The sequence below is a fragment of the Neofelis nebulosa genome, chromosome 2 (assembly GCF_028018385.1).
Source record: "Neofelis nebulosa isolate mNeoNeb1 chromosome 2, mNeoNeb1.pri, whole genome shotgun sequence".
In the NCBI taxonomy this organism is placed as follows: domain Eukaryota; kingdom Metazoa; phylum Chordata; class Mammalia; order Carnivora; family Felidae; genus Neofelis; species Neofelis nebulosa.
In genome coordinates, this window is record NC_080783.1 from 199,045,278 (window position 1) to 199,064,185 (window position 18,908).

General features: G+C 60.2%; 1 protein-coding gene across 1 annotated transcript in view; it reads left to right on the top strand.

Moving 5' to 3' along the window:
• Positions 1–16,291, top strand: part of SDC3 (syndecan 3) — a 36,326-nt gene extending 20,035 nt beyond the window's left edge. Inside the window, exons 2-5 of the mRNA XM_058718319.1 lie at positions 6,835–6,952; positions 8,960–9,573; positions 11,405–11,696; positions 12,088–16,291. Coding sequence (XP_058574302.1) covers positions 6,835–6,952; positions 8,960–9,573; positions 11,405–11,696; positions 12,088–12,254 — 1,191 coding nt within the window. The 3' untranslated portion in view covers positions 12,255–16,291. The remainder of the gene's footprint in view (positions 1–6,834; positions 6,953–8,959; positions 9,574–11,404; positions 11,697–12,087) is intronic.
• Positions 16,292–18,908: the final 2,617 nt, after the last annotated feature.

Consider the following 18,908-nt stretch of genomic DNA (forward strand, 5'->3'; position numbering starts at 1 on the left):
GGGCTCAATCCCACAGACCGTGAGATCTTGGCCTGGGTTGAAATCAAGAGTCAGATGCTTAAACCGACTGAGCCGCCCAGGCGCCCCAAGAACGTGCTGTTTCTAATAATCAAAGGACTCTGAGTTTATCATAGAACATTTGGAAAATACAGACAGGTCCTGAGGGGAAAAAATGAAACACCGCCTGTCATCTCAGCACCCAGAGAGTCTCTGGAAAGCCTTAGTAGGATTCGGTGTTTAGAAATCCACTTTGGTAGGGCGTTCTTTAAAGCAGGATCGTGTTGTCTAGTTTTTTCTAACTTGTTTCCTAAACTCAACAATGATAATAGTATTCATAGCCAGCGTTCACTGGGCAATTCGTTAATGTGTCAGAGTCTCCTGTGCACCCGGAGTGGGTTATTATCTTTGTTTACCAGGAAAACCGGGCAGAGAGAGTTAAATACCTGCCCAAGGTCACCCAGGTATTGAGAGACAGAACCATCTGTACAATCCTATCAATAGCCGAGCTGCATTGCCTCCTGACAACCAACGCGTGCATTTTCCCCTGTCCTTAAATATTCTTTGAAGCAAGTAAAAAACAAAAACCTTCTGTTCCCCATTCATGCCTTTTTAATGGCCTGAGAAAAGACAGCGCGGGCTTATGAAAACTCAATTATTGATAGCTACATAATATTCCATGTTATGGTTATGCCTTCATTTATTTAACTAGTTCTCTGTTGGGAAGGTCGGTTGTTTCCACTTGTCATCGGTAACATTTCCCCGGGTCTCTTGAACTGGAGGACTGGGTTCCCGACTGCCCAGAGTGTCAGAGTCAGAAAGGCCCTTAGAGCACCGAGCGAGTGAGGCATGGGGAAGTACGTAGAAGGGGGCTGGTCTGGGGCTCAGAGGCTGTGGCCTCCTGCGCTGGGAGTTGCTTGCTCTCCGGGGCGCCCTGTGGGGGGGTGTGGGCAGGGGTAGTCCTGCCCAGGGGAAGGGGGATTCTGGGGAGGTGGGGGGGGGCACAGGGGTGTTTTCCCGCTCCCTGAGCTGCCCAGGTGGGAGATTGGAAGTAGGCTTCTGGAATAAGGGTGGTGGGACAGGGTACGCCTCTGTGCTTTGCTGACTGTTTGGGGTGTGTGTGTGTGTGTGTGTGTGTGTGTGTGTGTGTCGGGGTGGGGGTGGGGGGGGTCTGTCAAGTTTAGCCTGGGCCTTCTCTCTGGCCCTTGGGCTCTGTGGCCCCTTCCCCAGCAGGTGCCACCTTTATGCCCCTCACCCCTCCAGCAGCAAGCGAATGTGGCGGTGCTGGGTTCCCAGCCAGGGCAGCTGTGGACTGGCAAGGGGGTGGGGACCGAGGCGTCCCTCTTCCTGGTCCCGGCTCTCCATTGTGAGCCCCCCTCAGCTGTCCTGCTGCCCAGAGCCTGGCCCCGGCCCACATTCCTGCCGTGACGCTCTGGGTCTCCGGGTTGGAGCTGGTGAGCGTGAGGGGCACTGAGTTCTCACAGGACGGAGGGCCTTCTGGGGACAGGGACTGGTGGGGACAGAGCCTGTGGGGATCCAGGGGGCTCTGCCGAGACCACCCTGCTCCCACCAGCTAGTGGTTACGTCACTGCGTGTCCCTGGACGGATCCCTTGACTTTCCTGAGTGCCGCTTGGCAGGCTCGGTCCCCACCCCCACCCCTCTTAGCAGGGACTGGGGTGATGCAAGCCCTTCGCCTCTCTGAGCCTCAGTGTTCACATCGGTAAGAAGAAAGGGTAGAACCCCGTGATCACCGAGGCCTAGTTTGGCCTTGAGGTGAGGATCGAGGTGGGAAACGTGCCGTGGTAAGGCTGACCACCAATTATTCTGTGCCACCTGTGTTACCAGTGTCCCCGTGTGACCGAAGAGAGGCTCAGAGAGGTTAAGTAACTTGCCCAGAGTCAGCCAGCAAGTAAGCCGAGCTGGACTTGAACGCAGGGCTGTCTGAATCTAGAGCTGGGCTCCCAACTCCTGCTCACACGCCTCTAGTCACCGAGAGCGGGGCGCCTGAGTCTGGCTCATGCAGGGCAGGAAGCTTGGGCAGAATTAATTATACTTGATTTTATTCTTGGCTTTTGCGGCACGATTAGCAGTGCTCAGGGGTGCTGGGCTCCTGGCCCCCTGCCAGCTGACCTAATTTGTGTGTCTGCGTCTGTTTCTGTACCTTACCCTTTCTCCCCGCTCATCCAGCCTCTCTTTTTCTTCTCTCTGCACCCTCCCCTGCTGTGTGGCCTTGGCAGGGCCTCTTGACCTCTCTGGGCATCCGCAGCCTGGGTGTGACCGTCCTGATTCTATTTCCCACCACGAGGATGGCGAGGCTTGAATGAAGTAAAATCTTCGGAAAGGATCACGGAACGCTGAGCGCATCAGGGACACTAGCTGCAACTATGTCCACTTATCCAACTCTGGATGTTGGGTCCTGTGCTCAACCCGTTACCTGCGTGATAGTATTTGATTCCCAGAGCAGCTAGAGGAGCAACTCACTATTAGCGGCATCCCCATTTTACAGATGAGAAGGCTGAGGTGCCGAGAGACTCAGAGGCTTGCCTGATGTCCCACGGGTAGCGGGGGGAGCGGCCGATCCATTCCGGCTTCACCTCTGTGCTTTCCTGTTTCTCAGGGAATGTTCTTGATGGGGGAGGGCAGGTGATAGGGGCTGGGCCTGAGAGACCCCAGACTTCGAGTCTGGGAAGGAGGCTGGGGGCAGAGGGAGGCTCCCTGGCTTTCTCCCTGAATGCACCCCTGCACTCAGAGGGGAGGAGACATAACTGAGGTCCACCTGATTTGGGTCCGTACCCCCCTTCCCCCAGGTGGCAGCCCCTTGGGAAGGGCTCACCCCAGCGTTGTGTATGCTTGTTTGTACCCAGAAAGGAAGCCTGCATGGTGTGTGTGTGTGTGTGTGTGTGTGTGTGTGTGTGTGTGTGTATGTGTGCGCGCGTGTGCGCATGTGCATGAGGGTGCGGGATTGCCTGCTGGCTGCAGTGTGTGGGTGTGTTAGGCGCGTGGATGCGTTTATCAAGCATGAGGGGGGGTTTACCCAGAGGTGGGGCGTAGTGGGGGGCAGGGGCAGGCCACAGGGTCCTGGGGCCTTCGGATTCAGTTCTCCTTTCAGGGGATGGCATGGATAAGTATGCTAATTATGCATGGAATTATGCAAATGGAGAGGTCGTTTGGGGGTCGAAGGCTGTTGTCACCATTCTCCCCTGGCACTTTGTGACTTCGGAGTCCTTCGCTGCTGCCTCCCAGGCTCAGCTCCCGACCCCCATCTCTTTCCTCCCTCCTCTTCCTGGTCCCCTGGGAGCTGCAGCCACCAGCACCCCTGCAGTGTTTCTGGGGGGCACCCACTGAGTTCCGGCCCCTCCAGCTGGCCCAGGGAGGGGTCAGGCTGGCATTCAGCTGGCTGCGGGGGGAGGGGGCTGGGCAAGATGGCATCCTGCATACCCCCACCCTCCACCCCCACCCCCACAGGTGTCCCTCGCATTAAGCTTCCCAGGACGAATTCAGGTGTGACTGGGCTGTTGGCCACCCCTCCTTCCACCTCGTCTGGGGGCCACTTACTATGCAGAAAGGATGTTCCCTTGGATGCGGGTTTGGAAAATCACTGAAGTGGCCCCTTCCCCAGCTCTGTCTGATTGCGCGCGAGGCTAAATTAAGATGTGAGAGAATTCGCTCCCCGCGCCTGCCACTCTCGCCTTCCTGCTTTCTCTCTCACTCGCCCGCTCACCGCGTCCTCCCTGCACTGCCCCCTCCGCTTCCCCCCTGTGCCCCTCTGACCCCTGGCTTCCCTCTGCCCTGCGCCTCCCCCCTCCCCCCTCCCTGTCATCCTCTCTATTCTTCCACTATCTTTCCCTCTCCTGCCCCCCTCCATCTCTGTGGGAAGCTGGAGCTCCTGGTCCTTAGCATGGAGGAGATGGTCGCCATGGTAACGGTTGTCATGTCGATGGCTACTGAGCTAGGGATGAATAGTATCTAGGTGAGAGCTACCTGAGTGGAGGCTGATGGGTTCACAAGAGGCTCCATGCTTGTCTCGGGGCCTCAGAGCTGCACCATGTGCCCCCCCCCGCCCAGTGCCTGCCCCCGATGCGTGGCCCTCTTTGTACCCAAAGGCGTGCCAATGCAAGGTGCCTCTCTGAGGCTGCCTAAGGGTGTGTGCATCAGGGTGTGTCTGTATATGTTCTCTCTCTGTCTCTGGGAGTATCATTTCAAGAGTCTGTGTGGCTTTGGGGCGAGTCTTTGGATTTGGGCAGGCCCTTCCGGGAGCAGATTGTTAGGGGCTATTGCATGGCATTGGTCACCCAAGAATCATGAGGACTCCCTATTTTGGCTCCCATGTTGACTCCGGTTTGGGCACCCCCCGGGGACCTCAGACTTCTTAGAACCCCTCCTCCTGGCTGCTCCCTGGCCTTTCCTGGAAGGATGGAAAGGCAGTGAAGACAGCTCCACTCACAAGCGCGCTGTCCTGCTGTGTGGCCCTGAACAGGAATTGCACATCTCTGGCTCCTGGCTGCTTGCCTAAGAATTAGGCAGAATGTCTCCAAGGGACTCCAGCTTGGCTGGCCCAGCTTGAAGAGGCTGGTGGTACAGGGAGCCTTCTGTTTCCCTCACCGGGGGTCCTGGGCGTTCGTTCTTTTGGGCAGCGGGGGCAGAGATGGGAGCTGGGGCAAGTCGGATGATAGCTGCTCTGAGCTCCTGGAATGTCTGAAAGCGAGAAAGACCCAGCAATTAGTCACGGGAGCAATTACACTAATTGTTCCACTCCATGACTCATTGGTAGCAAGTAAATACTGATTAATTCATTACTTTGCGTGTGTGTGTGTGTGTGTGTGTGTGTGTGTGTGTGTGTGGTAACAGGGGTGGGGTGGCAGGACGGAGGGCATCTCCTGGCTTGCTGCCCTGGCCTCTTGCCCCGGTTGGCCTGGGGAGGGCTGCGGAGCAGGTGGTCGAGGCTGGGGCAGGAAGCCAGGGTTGGGGTCCTCTCTCTAGCTGTGTGCAAACCCCAGAAGGGGGCCCATCAGGGGGCTGAGGACCGGCTCGCGGCGCTGGCCCGGTCCCCTTCCTGCTCCACACTCCTTTCGTGGTTCCCACGTCGGTCAGACAGTGCGAATGCTCAGACTGTCCCTCAGATCTGCTGAACCACCGAGTTCAGTGTTCACAATATTCTGACGTGCGGTCAGGATGGAAAGGAACCGGTTTCCAGGATGGAGTTGTCAGTTGGTCGCTGAAAGCCCCCTGTGATGGGGCTTCCCCAGCTGCAGCTCCAGCCCGCCCCTGCCCCGGGCACTAGTCCCATCTCCCAGCTCAACCCCGTTTCTTAACAGGCATTTCCTGAATACCTACTATGTGCCGAGCAAGGTCCCGCCTCCATCCATCGAGATGTAGTTCTGTAGGGAGGGCTGTCACCCAAGCAGACCCAGCTCACAATGGTGATAGGCGTGAATTCAGAACCATAGGATCCTCGGAAAGATCAGGATAGGGTGGGGCTTCTCGAAGGAAGTAGAGTGGAGGTTCGCTGGCCAAACACTGGACGATGAGGGGATGGGAAGGAAGAGTGTTCTGGGCAGAGGGAACAGCATGAGTGGACAGGAGAGACCAGGCACATTCCGGGAATAGAGAGCTGCCAGCGTGGCTGGAATCCAGCAATTGGAGGGGTGCAGAGGGACCCCAGATGAGGCTGGAGGGCGGGCATGGCCAGCCCGGGGAACACGGGCTGCACTTCCCCACCTCGGAGACTTGGCGTATTTCTTTCTCTTCCCTCTGCTGGAGATGCCTTTCTCTCTTGTTCCGTTGTTTCAGCCCCAAGCGCTAATCCCTCCAGATCCGTCTCACTTTCCTGGGGAAAGCCCTCAGGGGCAGGGACTGTGGCTTGACTTTGCTTGGAGCCAGGGTCAGAAGTGTAGCAGGGGATGGGGCCCCGGCTGCCCCCTTGGAGGGGGAGGGACTCCTGCCTTGCTTGCCCCTTGTGCTGGCCGTCCTCCAGGGTTGCAGTGGGGAGGGACGGCCCCAGCTCCGGGCCTCCCCAGCTTCTGACACTGGGAGGAGTCTGGGGAACCTGCAAGGAGCCCCTCGCACCCCTCCTGAGGTGGAATTGGCTTTTGGGCCCTCAGCTGACTCGGGCATCGAGATCCTCTGGGGGTGGGGAGGTAGGCCACCATCCTGGTTTGGGGAGGACCCAGGGCCAGGGCTGGAGTCTACACTCCCTTCTCTCCCTCCCCCTCCCCACTCTTACCCAAAGTACCCCCCTCCCAAAGCCCCTCGTCTCCCTAAACCCCGTGTCCGACTAATCGCATTGCCTTTGAGACTTCGATTGGGTCCCCAGCAGAGTCTGAATCTCGCCGTGTCACGTGCTCTCTGGTGACCTAGGGCAGCTGGGTGGGCCTCAGCTGCCTCCTCTGCAGAACGGGGCTGATGACCATGGCCACGCCAAGAGTCCCGCCAGGCGTCCCGGGCACCACACACACATTCGCACGCCGTGTGCTCGCGGCACCAGTGAGGCAGGCACTGTGGGTAATGAGTACAGAGCGGTCACACGTTTAGTAAGTGATGAAGGCGGGACTCATCCAGCGTTCTGGCTCTAGACCCCCGGTCTGCCGCCCAGCAGTTCTGCTCAGGGCGTCGGGGAGTGGTCCGGGTCCCCGGTGGGGGCAGGAAGGTGGGGCTGCTGTCCTAGCCTCTGGGGGGGCAGGAGGTGGTATTCAGGCCCGCCCTGGCCCTGTTGGCCCGTGTGGTGGCCACGCCTGACGCTGTTCCTCAGTCGCTTGGCCCACGGATGTGTCTGCTGTCCCTCTGGGCACGTCCGGGCCGCAGGTGCTGAGCTCTGTGCCTGCCTCTGCCTTCCTCAGGCTCAGCGCTGGCGCAGTGAGAACTTCGAGAGGCCCGTGGACCTGGAGGGCTCTGGGGATGACGATTCCTTCCCCGATGACGAGCTGGACGACCTCTACTCGGGGTCCGGCTCGGGCTGTAAGTACCCACCTCCCCCCCGCCCCCCCCCCCCCCGCCCTTGCCCTGTGCCTGGGCAGTGCTGTCTGCCTCCAGTGCCCCACCCAAGGCTCTGGGATCACTGGGAACAGGGGCCCATGCAGGCTGGTTTCCATGGTGGGGGTGAGGGGCCGGGGTGGGGGGTGGGGTGGTCAGGCAGGGGAAGCTTCTGGGCCGCAAGCACGGGGAAGGGCAGCCCGTCCTCCCGGGGCTGTCTCCAGGGCTTTGAGACCTCAGAGCTCGGGACTCACCGCTCCCCGCGGTTCTCTCTGCACTGTTTGCGTCTCCCTGAAGACCTCCCGCCTCTGCTGGGGAGCACGGACGCCCCTCAGTAACCCAGTTTTCAGTACTGCCCTGACCTCTTGGAGGAACTTAGTAGTCACTTCTCGGATCTGCAGGGGCGCGTCCTCAGCAGAAACCATTTGACTGACTCCGCTTGGGTCAGGTGGCCCCCTTCCTGTCCAGTCAGCTGTGGCCCAGGGTAGAGTTCAGGGAGCGGTGGAAAGGGGCAGACGCCTCCACCAGTGCCTGGGACAGCCCGGTTCTGTGGCCTGGGAAAGGCCAGGAGAGCAGTGTGAGGTGAGGGAGGTTGCCCCCGCACCCCTGGTTTGAATCCCAGCTTCGGCGCTTAAAACCTGTGCTACCTTCAGCCACTCTCCCCCTCTGAGTCCCTGTGTTCTCACCTGGGAATGATAGAAGAGCTATGCCTTCTTCTCAGAGCCTCTGGAAGGCTTCAGCGTAAGGTGTCAGGGTCTGGAACAGGGGAGGAGTTCTAAAAATGGTAGAAAAAAGGGGTGTGTGTTCGGGGGACCCGGCTGACTCAGTCGGAAGAGCTGTGACTCTTGATCTCGGGGTCTTGAGTCGGAGCCCCGCTTTGGGTGTTGAGATTACTTTTTTTTTTTTTTTTAATTCATTTATTTATTTTGAGAGAGCGGGAGAGCGCAAGGGGGGTAGGGGCAGAGAGAGAGCGAGTGAGAGAAAATCCCCGGCAGGCTCCACGCTGTCAGCGCAGAGCCCGTTGGCGGGGCTCGAACTCACGAACTTCGAGATCATGACCTGAGCCGAAGTCGGACATTTAACCGACTGAGCCACCCAGGCATCCCAAGATGACTTTTCTTTTTTGTTCAAAAGGGGTATGTGCTGAGATTGGGCCCTGTGAGAGGGCAAGGCGGTCTGGCGGGATGGTAGGAGGTCTCTGTGCTCTGGGCCTGGCCACCCACAGTCCTCTACCTCTAGTCTCCCCGCTTTAGCCCTACTCCATGTAAGCCTCTTGCAAGTTAATCTTCGTAAAATCCATCTCTGCTGGGTCATGTCTCTACTCCTGAACCTCTCTGGCTGCTCTCCACCCCTCCTCTGGCTGATCAGGGGCCCAGGGAGTGGGCTGCACCCTCTCTCTCTCTCTCTCTGTCCCCTATTTCCTCCCGGGCCCCTTCACTTGTCCTGGCTCAGAGTCCGCCAGATTGCTCAAGCATTTCCCTGTAGGAAGGGCTCCTTCTCCTCCTTGCTGTCTTCCTGTGGCCTGTGCCTCCGGAGAAGCCCTTAAGCGCCTCATGCTCATGGCGGGGGTTTATCTAGGCCTGGCTTTTCCCAGAATGCCACTCCCCTGCTTCCCCCCCAGCTTTTAGCAAGATCTGCAGCCCGTAGGGCTTTTGTTGCCTCTGCCTGGATTTAGGCTGCCACTAGGTCCAGGCCGGGGGGTCTGGAAAAATCAGAGAAGACTTCCTGGAAGAGGTGCCCCCCTCCCCTGCCCCCACCCCCGAGGAATTTTTGGCTAGGCAGGGAAGGCTTAGGGAACATGCACCAGCCACCAGCCAGCTGTTGACCTGTGGGCAGGCTGTGCCTTACGTCTTTCCCTCATCTTGTCCTGGGGAAATTGCATGGAGTGAGGGCTGGGATCCGCCCCATCTTGGTGGCCATTGCTTACCTGGGACCCTCCTGCCCTCACGATCAGCCAGCTCCCTAGCTCTCTCCTCTTCCCCACCCCCTCAGACTTCGAGCAGGAGTCGGGCATTGAGACGGCCATGCGGTTCAGCCCAGATGTGGCCACGGCAGTGTCCACCACACCCGCGGTGCCACCCACCATGGACATCCAGCCCGTGGGCACCCCGTTTGAAGAGCTCCCCTCCGAGCACCCCACCCCGGAGCCAGCCACCAGCCCCCCGGTGGTGACAGAGGTCCCGGAAGAGCCCAGCCAGAGAGCCACCACCGTCTCCATGCCCACGGCTACCACTGCTGCCACGACCGCGGGGGCCCTGACCGTGGCCACGGTGCCCGCCACGGTGGCCACCGCCGCCCCCAGCATCCCCGCGGCACCCCCTTCCACGGCCATCACCTCTGTCATAAGGACCACCGGTGCACAGAGGCTTCTGCCTCTTCCGCTGACCACGGCGGCCACGGCCCGGGCCACCACCCCAGCGGCACCCTCGCCTCCCACCACGGTGGCCGTCTTGGACACAGAGGCCCCGACACCCAGGTTGGTCAGCACAGCTACCTCCAGGCCAAGGGCCCTTCCCAGGCCAGCTACCACCCAGGAGCCTGACAGCCCTGAGAAGAGCACCCTGCCCCTGGGGACCACGGCCCCTGGACCCACGGAAGTGGCTCAGGTGAGCAGTTTGGGGGAGAACAGGGAGTGAGAGCAGAGGCGGGTGGGTCGGGCCTGGGCAGGGGAGGTTGCAGCTGGGCAGGGCGGGGACCAGGAGGGTCTGGAGATGGGCCAGACATGGCTAGAGAGGGTGAGAGAGGCTGAGGCCAGAGGGCCAAGGCTGGGGGCGTGAAACACAGGATGGGGACAGAGCTCGAGGTGGATGGGGATGGTCGGGAGACTGGCCCTGGGGCTTAGGATGTTGGGACAAGATAGGGATGGGGAAAGAATCGGGTGGAGCGTGGTTGGTGGGGGGCGGGGCAAGGGGCCTGTGCAGGGCCAGGGGGCAGGCATCCTGGAGTGAGCTCAGGAAGTCGCCGATTCTTTCTGTACGTCCCATTTCCTCACCTGTGAGAAGGAGGAAATAATAGGACGCCGACCCTAGTGTTGCGGGAATCATCCAAAGCGCCTAAAACGGGGCCTGGCAATGGTAAACCAGCCAGAAGCTTCGGTATCGTCATGGTCACCGTCATCGCCGTCGTTGTTAGTCTGAGGGTGACTGGTGGGGGGGGGGGGGGAGAGGCCGAGGGAGAGGAGAGCCCTCAGCTCACGTGTGCGGCATGCTGCCCGGGTGGCCAGCTCAGAGCTGAGCGTCCCCGTGCCCGCCCTCACCCTGGCATCCACGCTGTGGGCGGCACTGTGCCTGGTTGCAGACCAGGCCTCACCCGCGATGGCAGAGTCAGCATCTGAGCCCCGCAGTTGGCTCTAGAGAGAGGCCAGGGCATGTGTGTGTGTGTGTGTGTGGGGGTGTTAGGGGTGAGGGGTGGAGGGTTGAAGGGGGGAGGATGCGGACGTCAGGACTGTGGGGGTGCATGGGATCAAGGAAGTGGGAGCAGTAGCCTGGTCCCTGCTGGGTGGGCTGGGCTAGGAGGGGAGGAGGTCGCACTGATTGGGGTACCAAAGCCCTTTGCAGCCGGCCTCACGGAGGGAGGAGGGCCCTCAGGTGGGAGAGGTGCCTTCAGGTCCCCCTCAGGCCCTCTGACTCCCCAGCCCCGGCCAGATGCAGACCCCACCTTCAGCTCCTCTGAGCAGCTGGGGCAGCCTGGTACTTCGCAGACGCTGGCCAAGCAGGAAGGGGAAACAGTGACAGGGGATGGAGGGCCGGGCACCAGGCCCACCTCGCCCCGCTCACCCCTGAGGCACCTACATCCTTGCGCCAAACCCAGCCCTGGTCCTGCTTCCCCCTGGTGGGAGCCGCCGGGCTGGTTTCCTGGGCGCTTGCCTCCAAGGGGCATCACACTCTGCATTTGTACACTTGAACTGACCCCCGGGCTGAGGGCCTCACCCCTGCCCCAGGTACGTGGCCTGGGGACCAGGCAGCACCTGGCAGTCCCCAAACAGCAATTCGACAGTGATCTCCCAACGATCGTTATTACCAAGAGGCGGCTAGAGGGGGAGGTGACAGATGGGGTGGGGATAGGTTGTGGCCAGGTGAGAACAGAGGCGGTGTGGGGTGGTTACAAACACGAGACGTTGGAATTGGGTGGATCTGGATTTTAGTTCTGTTTCTACTGCTTTACTAGCTGTACGTCCTTGGCAAGTCACTTAACTTCTCTGAACCTATTTCCAGCCCTATAAATCAGGGGTAACAGTACCTCCTTCACGGGGGTGCTGTGAGGGCAAAACGCCCATAACGTGTTTAGCACAGTGCCTGGCACATAGCGAGTGCTTAGTTAAGTAAGTGTCAGACCCACTGGGAATGCGGGGTGGTTTGGGCAGAGGTGGGGGGGGGGGTGACCCATGGCAGGAGGGGCTGAGGCCTGGCTCCTAGGCTCATGCCTCCCTCCCTCCAGACCCCAACTCCGGAGTCCGTCCTGACCACGATCCGGGATGAGCCAGAGGTGCCCGTGAGCGGGGGGCCCAGCGGGGACTTTGAGCTGCCGGAGGAAGAGACCACGCAGCCAGACACAGCCAATGAGGTGGTGGCTGTGGGCGGGGCTGCAGCCAAGCCGTCACCTCCACCTGGGACGCTGCCCAAGGGTGCTGGCCCAGGCCCCAGCCTCCTGGACAATGCCATCGACCCAGGCAGCTCAGCTGCTCAGCTGCCTCAGAAGAGCATCCTAGAGCGGAAGGAGGTGCTTGTAGGTGAGGCTTGGGGCCTGGGAGGAGCCCAGAGCGAGGCAGCTGGTCGGGCCTCAGTTTGGATGTCTAGGGACCCGAGAAGAGGTCAGGGCATGGGGTTTCTAGGAGCCTAGTCTCCTAGGAAGGGAAAGCTGGGGACTCAACCCCCAGACCCTCCTTTTGTTTCCTCCTCTGACCTTCCCCTGTCCCAGGGTCTGACCCTGCCTCCATATCATCCTTCCGGCGAGGTCTGTGAATGCCAGCCAGCGCTGCCCGTGTGAGAATTGGCCACCCCGCGCCTCAGATTCAAGGCTCTGAGCCCCCTCCCCGCCCGGGGCCCTCTGCCCTCTCCCCAGGTTCTGAGCTTGTCCCCAGCTTGTCTTTAGCCCTTGACCTCTGCCTTCTTCCTCCGCAGCTGTGATTGTAGGCGGGGTGGTGGGCGCCCTGTTCGCGGCCTTCCTGGTCACGCTGCTCATCTACCGCATGAAGAAGAAGGATGAGGGCAGCTACACACTGGAGGAGCCCAAGCAGGCCAGCGTCACGTACCAGAAGCCTGACAAGCAGGAGGAATTCTACGCCTAGCGGAGCCTAGTGGAGCCACAGTGCCTCCCGTAGCCTCAGCGTCACCCCTCCGCCTAGCCCCCGGCCCGGCCCCACCAGCCCTGGCCTGGGACTGGGCCTGGGAGGGAGTCTGGCCCCGGTTCATCTCTGCCCGCCCTCCCAGGGTCTGCCCAGACAGCCAGCCTCACGCAGATCTTACCTGAGGGACAGGGGGCACTGCCATCTGCCCTAGACTGTGCCCTTACCAGCTCATCTCTTGTCCCCCCCGCCCTCCCCACAATCAGCCTGGGGCTTCAGGACCTCGTGTCGGCCGGACAGGAGGAAGGAAGCTCCAGATTGGCTGGGAGAAGAAAGGGTGGGGCTTGAGATGGGCTCCAGGCCCCAACCTGGGCCCCCCCCCCCCGCCCCCAGGGCCAGCTGAAGTCTCGTTTCGGAGGCGGAGAGGCACGCAGGCTGGTTTCCAGGACGAGCGTTTGGCCAGCTCAGCCCTCGACATCATCGAGACACTGTGGCTTCTCACTACCGTCCCCGGGGCCCCTCTCTGCCCAGGAGAGACGGTACCTCTCGTCACCAGCCTGTTTTGCCCTGGCCACTCTGGGGTGGTGGGGCCATTCTCCCCTGGCCCCCTGCCCAGTGCCCACCTACCACAGGCCTCACCTCATCCCAGCGTGCCCCTAAGGAATCGACTTGCTAAGAGTGCTCTGGCAGCCACTGGTGAGGAGGGGCTGGGCCGCCTGGGCCTCCCTCCCTCTTGCAGGTGGACTCTGCACAGACACCATCTCCCACACAGTCACGCATGACATCACACACGAAGGCGACAACGCGCAACGACAAAACCTTGCGCGGTCCCGCTCGCCCAGCCGGTGCAGACCTGTCACAGACACACATGCTTCCAAAGATGCTTATTCTCGCGTGTTTCTCACCCCGCGGCCCCCCCCCGCCCCCCAATGCTCACAACAATGCAAGGCACTAGTCGTCGTCCCCTGATGGTGGTGACAGTGTGGCCTGCCCCTTCCTCTGTCCCCCTCCCCCCATGCACACTGTGGCACCAGGCAGGCTGTCCCCAGCTCCCGGGCTCACCAGGAGAGGGTGGAGTCAGGCTGGGGTCCCCAGAGTTGCCCTGCCACACTCAGCCCCTCACCATGACGCCAGCACCAACCACGCGGCCGCCGACCCCAGCATGTCAAGATACGATCCCACGTGGAGGTACAGTCTCCCCCCTGCACAGCCCCACGCTTGTGCTGCAGGGGAACCGGCGGGCCTTGCTTGCCTCTCCTGAAATAAAGTGGGGGGGGGGATGCTGCCACAACCCCCCCCCCCCCCAGGGCATTGCACATTGGTGGGGCCTGCTCCCCTCCCCTCCCCTCTGTAGCTCGCCGAGGGGTGAGTTCGGGGCCAGTCCCCCGCTAGCTAGGAGCCTTGCTGAGGAAGGCAGGCTGGTTCCTGGAAATGTGGAGGGGGTTTGGGTCACCCAGGACCACAAGACCTGGCCGGGGAGGGGTGTGCGGCCTGGCTCCCAGTCTCCCTGTACCCTCTCCTGCTCTGAGCTAGGGGCTGACTCTGCCTCCCAGGACACAAGTCTCCAAAGTGCCTGTGAGGGTGGGCCCTGTCGCCTGGGCCTCCTGCACCCTCCCCGCGGCCTCACCAGGCCCACCTCGGTCCCGCCCTGGGGCCCTCCCCGTGGACACCTGCCCGCTCGCTGGCCAGACAAGCTGATGGTTCTTGAAGCAGCCCAGCCAGACACACTGCCCCAGGCCGGGAGCTGAGAGCAGGTGGGGCTGGGGGGGGGGGGGGGGGTCCCAGGCCCCGGCCCCGGCCCACCTCCCCCTTCTGTGTTACCCTTGCGAGGGGGCCGCTTCTGTAGATATTTTAAATGTGGGGTCACAAATCTCCTTGGGGGAGGAGGGTGTGCTTGGTGGGGGCTCCTGAGGACACAGGATGTGGTCTGAGTTGGGGTTGGCTGGTGCTCACCGCCCCCCCCCCCCCACAACCTTCAGCCCAGATTAAAGTCAGGAACCCAGCTTTTATTTCTGTTCCCTTTTCTAGACTCCCTGGCAGCAGATTTCTGCAGGGTGAGGGGGGTGGGGGGGTGCCCGAGGCATTGAGAGCAAGGGTCCAGGGAACTTCCACACCCTGTCTTTTCCACCATCCTGCTTCCGGGCTGGGGCTTTGTCTTTCGGACTCAGTGTCCCCCCGGGCAGGGCCTGGAGGCTTGTGAGGAGCCCAGCCGGTCCCAAACTTTGCGATGGGCAGGAGTGAGGGGAGGCACCCTGGGCCCATGATTTGTTGAAGGTGAGGCGACCTGGCCTCAGTCATCCCTGGAGTGTGGAAGGGCGAGGGGAGGAGGGACTGATGTCCCAGCAGCTCCCTGGTGGGCTGCTGTGGGGGGCCAGCAGCTCTGGTGACCAGGCCTGGGCAGGCCAAGGCTGAGAAGCCAGGGAGCATGGAGGAGAGGGGACGAATGGTGGGCCTGGGGTAGGAGACCCCTGCATGGGCCACATGTAGCCCATGGTGGGGTGGGGCCTGGCAAGGACGGAGGAGCTGGGCTTGGTCTGGCTGGAGTGGGCTTGGAGTGGCCCCCCCGCAGGGGTCCAGTCTGGTCCCAGCAGGCCTGACTCCCCACGTAGGGCTGGCTTCTAACTTGGGACTTGGGGCTTTGCCTCCTGGCACACGGGCCTCTTCTCTCTGTCCTTAGTGTTTGAGAGAAGGGGCCAAGGGCCTCGTTCATGGAGCCCTGGACCTGAGCCCAAGGCCCAGGCTTTATCCTCGTGGAACAACAGTCTGACTGGCCCAAGTTCATTCCGGCCAGCCCGGCTGGGGCAGGGCAGTCCAGGAGAGAGGTCGGTTAAAAGGATGAGCTGGGGCTCTCCTCGGTGCAATGTGGGTGCGGGGCTCTCACTCTGCCTGGGCACGAGGTGTGATGCAAGCAGGGCCTGGGCAGATGGGTCCCCAGACATACCAGTGTGCTTAGGGAGGGTGTCCCGCAAGGCCCTGGCATTTCCTAGAAGCCGGGCAGATTCCAAAGGGGAGGGGGCTTGTGTGGCCAGAGAACCTCCCTGGGGCCTCAGCTGCCAGGGAGGGTGGCTGGGGCCTCGGGAGGTGGGGTTCGGGCCCTCGCTCCAGCTGTGACTTTTAGAACCCAGGTTCTGTCTCCCTAAGGGGCCACAGGGGTGTACCTCTCCTGAAAGGTGTGTCCCCTTCAGCCCTGGAGGGGGCTGGGTGGCAACCAGGGCTGGGTGAGGCAGGTCTGCAGTCCGTGGCTTGGGGTGCTCAGGCCAGATCCCCGCCGGGGCTGGCAAAGCCATCTGTCCAGGCCTCCAGGCTGGGGCCCCAGGAGCAGGAAGCAAACCTATCTTGGCCTCTCTGGTGGGGTGGGAGTGGCCACCACCTCCTGGGCTCTCCCGGATTTCTCCTGACAGCCACCACCCTGGACTTGCTTCCTCAGGCCTCCTGCCTGTAAATAGAAGCCCACGAACTGTACAGATTTACGGAGATGCCAAGACTGGGTCCTGGAGTTGCCATCTAAGGGCTGATGGGTCCAGCATCCCCCTCCCCCCCCGGTGCCCACCCGGCAGCTTAGTGCACAGCGTGGCAAATACGTGTAAATACTTTTCGTAGGCAGTGTGGCTCCAGAGAGCCCCCTGAAGACAGTGTCCCTCCCGTGCGTCCTTTCTCCTGTACAGAACCCTTCGCGTACCCGACCTGGGGTGGGTGGGAGTTTGTCCTTCCCTCCCCCAAGCCTTCCCTGCCCTTTCTCCCCACCCCCCCACCCCCGCCATAACCTGTTTATTAACCATACCTGTCCTGAGTTCATGGCCAAATCTCTAAATAAGGAAAAGCGGAGGGAAAAGACTGGAAAAAGAGACCCAGGTGCCTGCCCCCCCCCCCCCCCCCCGCCCCGCCACCGGGGGTACTCACCTGTCCCAGCCTTGTGAAGGATCTGTTTGGTTGTTTTGTTTTTGTTTTCTGTTTGGTTGTTCTTTTTTTTTTTTTTTTTTTTTAACACTTCCCGTGCTGTGCCCATTTATAAGAGGAAATAAAATTAAGCTGAAATGATACAGTGTGGCCTGAGTGTGAGATAAACAAGGAGGCTTTGGGGGAGGGGCGGCTCGTGGTTCCCCCTCCCCCCCCCCAGCCCGTCAGCCACTTTACCCTTCAGAAGAAATTGAGAACCAAGCAAGGAAAATTGACCGGCAGCCTCTCGCGGGAACCATTATGGTAAAAGCGACCGTTGGTTGAGAATGTTCAGGAAACCACGAAGCTGACTGTGGTAAGGCCGCCTGGGGGCTGCGGTTGGGCTGGGGCCAGTCTGTGGTGGCATTGGGGGCCCTGTGGTCCCCCCCCTCCCCCCGCCCAGGGGGAAAGAAATGGTTTCAGGCCACAAAGGGAGAATGTTGGGACCACAGGATATCAGAATCAGACTGACTAAGGCCGGATGGCTTTGGGGTCAGGAGGCCTGATTTCAAGCCCAGGTGACATTTCCCAGCTGTGAGTCTGGAGAGGCCACTTCTGAGCTCGCAGAGCCTCGATTTTCTCACCTGCGAAACGGGGATGACAGTGACCACCCACTAAATGGAATGTGGTAAGGATTCCACGAGGAAGAATAGTGCTCCGTGCTAGAACAGAGCAGAACCTCAGGAGAAGCAGTTTTCCCTGACCTGGCACCACAGACTGACCCCTAGGGTCACAGGGTCATAGAGCTGGGAGGGCCTCGGGCCAGCCCCCAGCCCTGGGCCCTTTGGTGCAGAAGTCCTTGTGCCTACCCCTGCCGGTGTACCTCTTGTGAGAGGGCTTTTGTGTATCCTGGGGACCAGTAGGTCACTCTACCTGTTGAGAAATCCTTTCATTTTTAGCCAAAATCGGCCTCTCCAGTGTTTCTCTTCTCTGGGGGCACACCAGGCTCTGCCCTCTTGCCCTGGGATGGCCCCTAGGCGTGACTGTCACGGTCATGAACTTCCCTCCTCCAAGGGAAGCCTCTCCACGTGTCCAACAAGCATTTCCTGCAGAAATTTCTTTCTTTTAAGATGTGATACTCACACCGGGTCTCCGCGTTTCCGGGTGGGTTGCCATCTAAGGCCTGCGGATCCGTTCCTTCCTCCCTGTCTTCACTGAAGTTTCTTAAGTGCCTGCTCTAAAACTGGGGGACGAGGTGTCACCAGCACAGATCCAGCCCCTGCCCCACAGGGCGCGTACGGTCTCCTGGGGAGACAGGCCATAACCAGAGGCCCGTGACCTTGTAATGACTCCAGCCTGGGGGTGGGGGTGTCTTTTCTCCTCAGCCACCCCCTCCACCCCCATCCATCTCACTGCCAGACAGTTCTGGGATGGAGCTCCCGGGCCTGGGTTCTCGCTGTGGGACCTCAGGCCACTGGTCCCCTGATAGCCCTGGACCACACAGCTATAAAAGGGGAGAAGGGACCAGTCCGGCGCTACGTCGAGGTTTATGACAGAACCGGACCCCAGTTCAGAGCCTGCTGTGACATAAGGGGTTGGCCTGCCACCACTCAAGGCCCAGCTCTTGACACGGCCTCTCCTCCAGGAAGCTTCTGGGAGGTCTTTGCATCCTCTTTCTGAATCCCTACAGCCTAGAGCTGTCTCCCCACCTGCAGGGCCCCCTTCACCTTCTCTGATACCCTCTGGTACCTTCTGGTACCTTCTGGTACCCTCTGGTACCACCTTCTCTGGTACCCTCCGCCGGAGGCGTGGGGACAACATGCTTCTGGGATCAAGTGGACCCAGCTGTGCACTTGGGCACAATGTTCTCCCTCTCAGAGCCTGTTTATTCATATGCAAGTGTGGGCGATAAGGCGGATATTTGGAGACTATGGCGGAGATTAACTGAGGTAATATATAGAAAACAGTGAGGGACGCCTGGATGACTTGGTCGGTTAAGTGATTTCGGCTCGGGGCATGATCTCATGGTCTGTGAGTTCGAGCCCCGTGTCGGGTTCTGTGCTGACAGCTCGGAGCCTGGAGCCTGCTTGGGATTCTCTCTCTCTCTCTCTCTCTCCCCCCCCCCCCCGACTCATGCTCTCTCTCAAAAATAAATAGAAACATTTAAAAAATTAAAAAAAGAAAACAATTAGCATGACAGCTGAGTTCCAGCCCTTCTGTGGCTTTGGTCTTTCACTTTCTTTAAATGTTTACTTATTTTTATTCTGAGAGAGAGAGAGAGAGAGAGACAGAGAGTACAAGCAGGGGAGGGGCAGAGAGAGAGGAAGAGAGAGAATCCATGGAGCCCGACACGGGGCTTGATCTCACAAAGGGTGACACCATGATCTGAGCCGAAATCAAGGGTCAGAGGCTCAAACGACTGAGTCACCCAGACGCCCCTGTGGCTTCGGTCTTTTACAGGCAAACCTTTATGTCAATCCCAGCTCTGCTCGCTGACTAGCTGTGCGAACTCGGGCGGCTTATTCAAACCCAGGGCTCAGTTTCCTCGCCTGTAAAATGGGGACCATAGTAGTACCTGCCCTATGCGTCCGGTGCTTTGAACCGTGCCTGGCTTAGGGCAGGGGCTCTACAGCTGGGGGCTGTTTTCTCGCCCTGTTGCTGTCATATTATCGTTGTTATGATTCCCAGGGCCCAGCATGCTGCCTACTGAATGAGGAAATGACCCAGAACCTGGGTAGAAATCCAAACGTCAGCGTCAGCGCTGGTGTGAACGATGGCTTG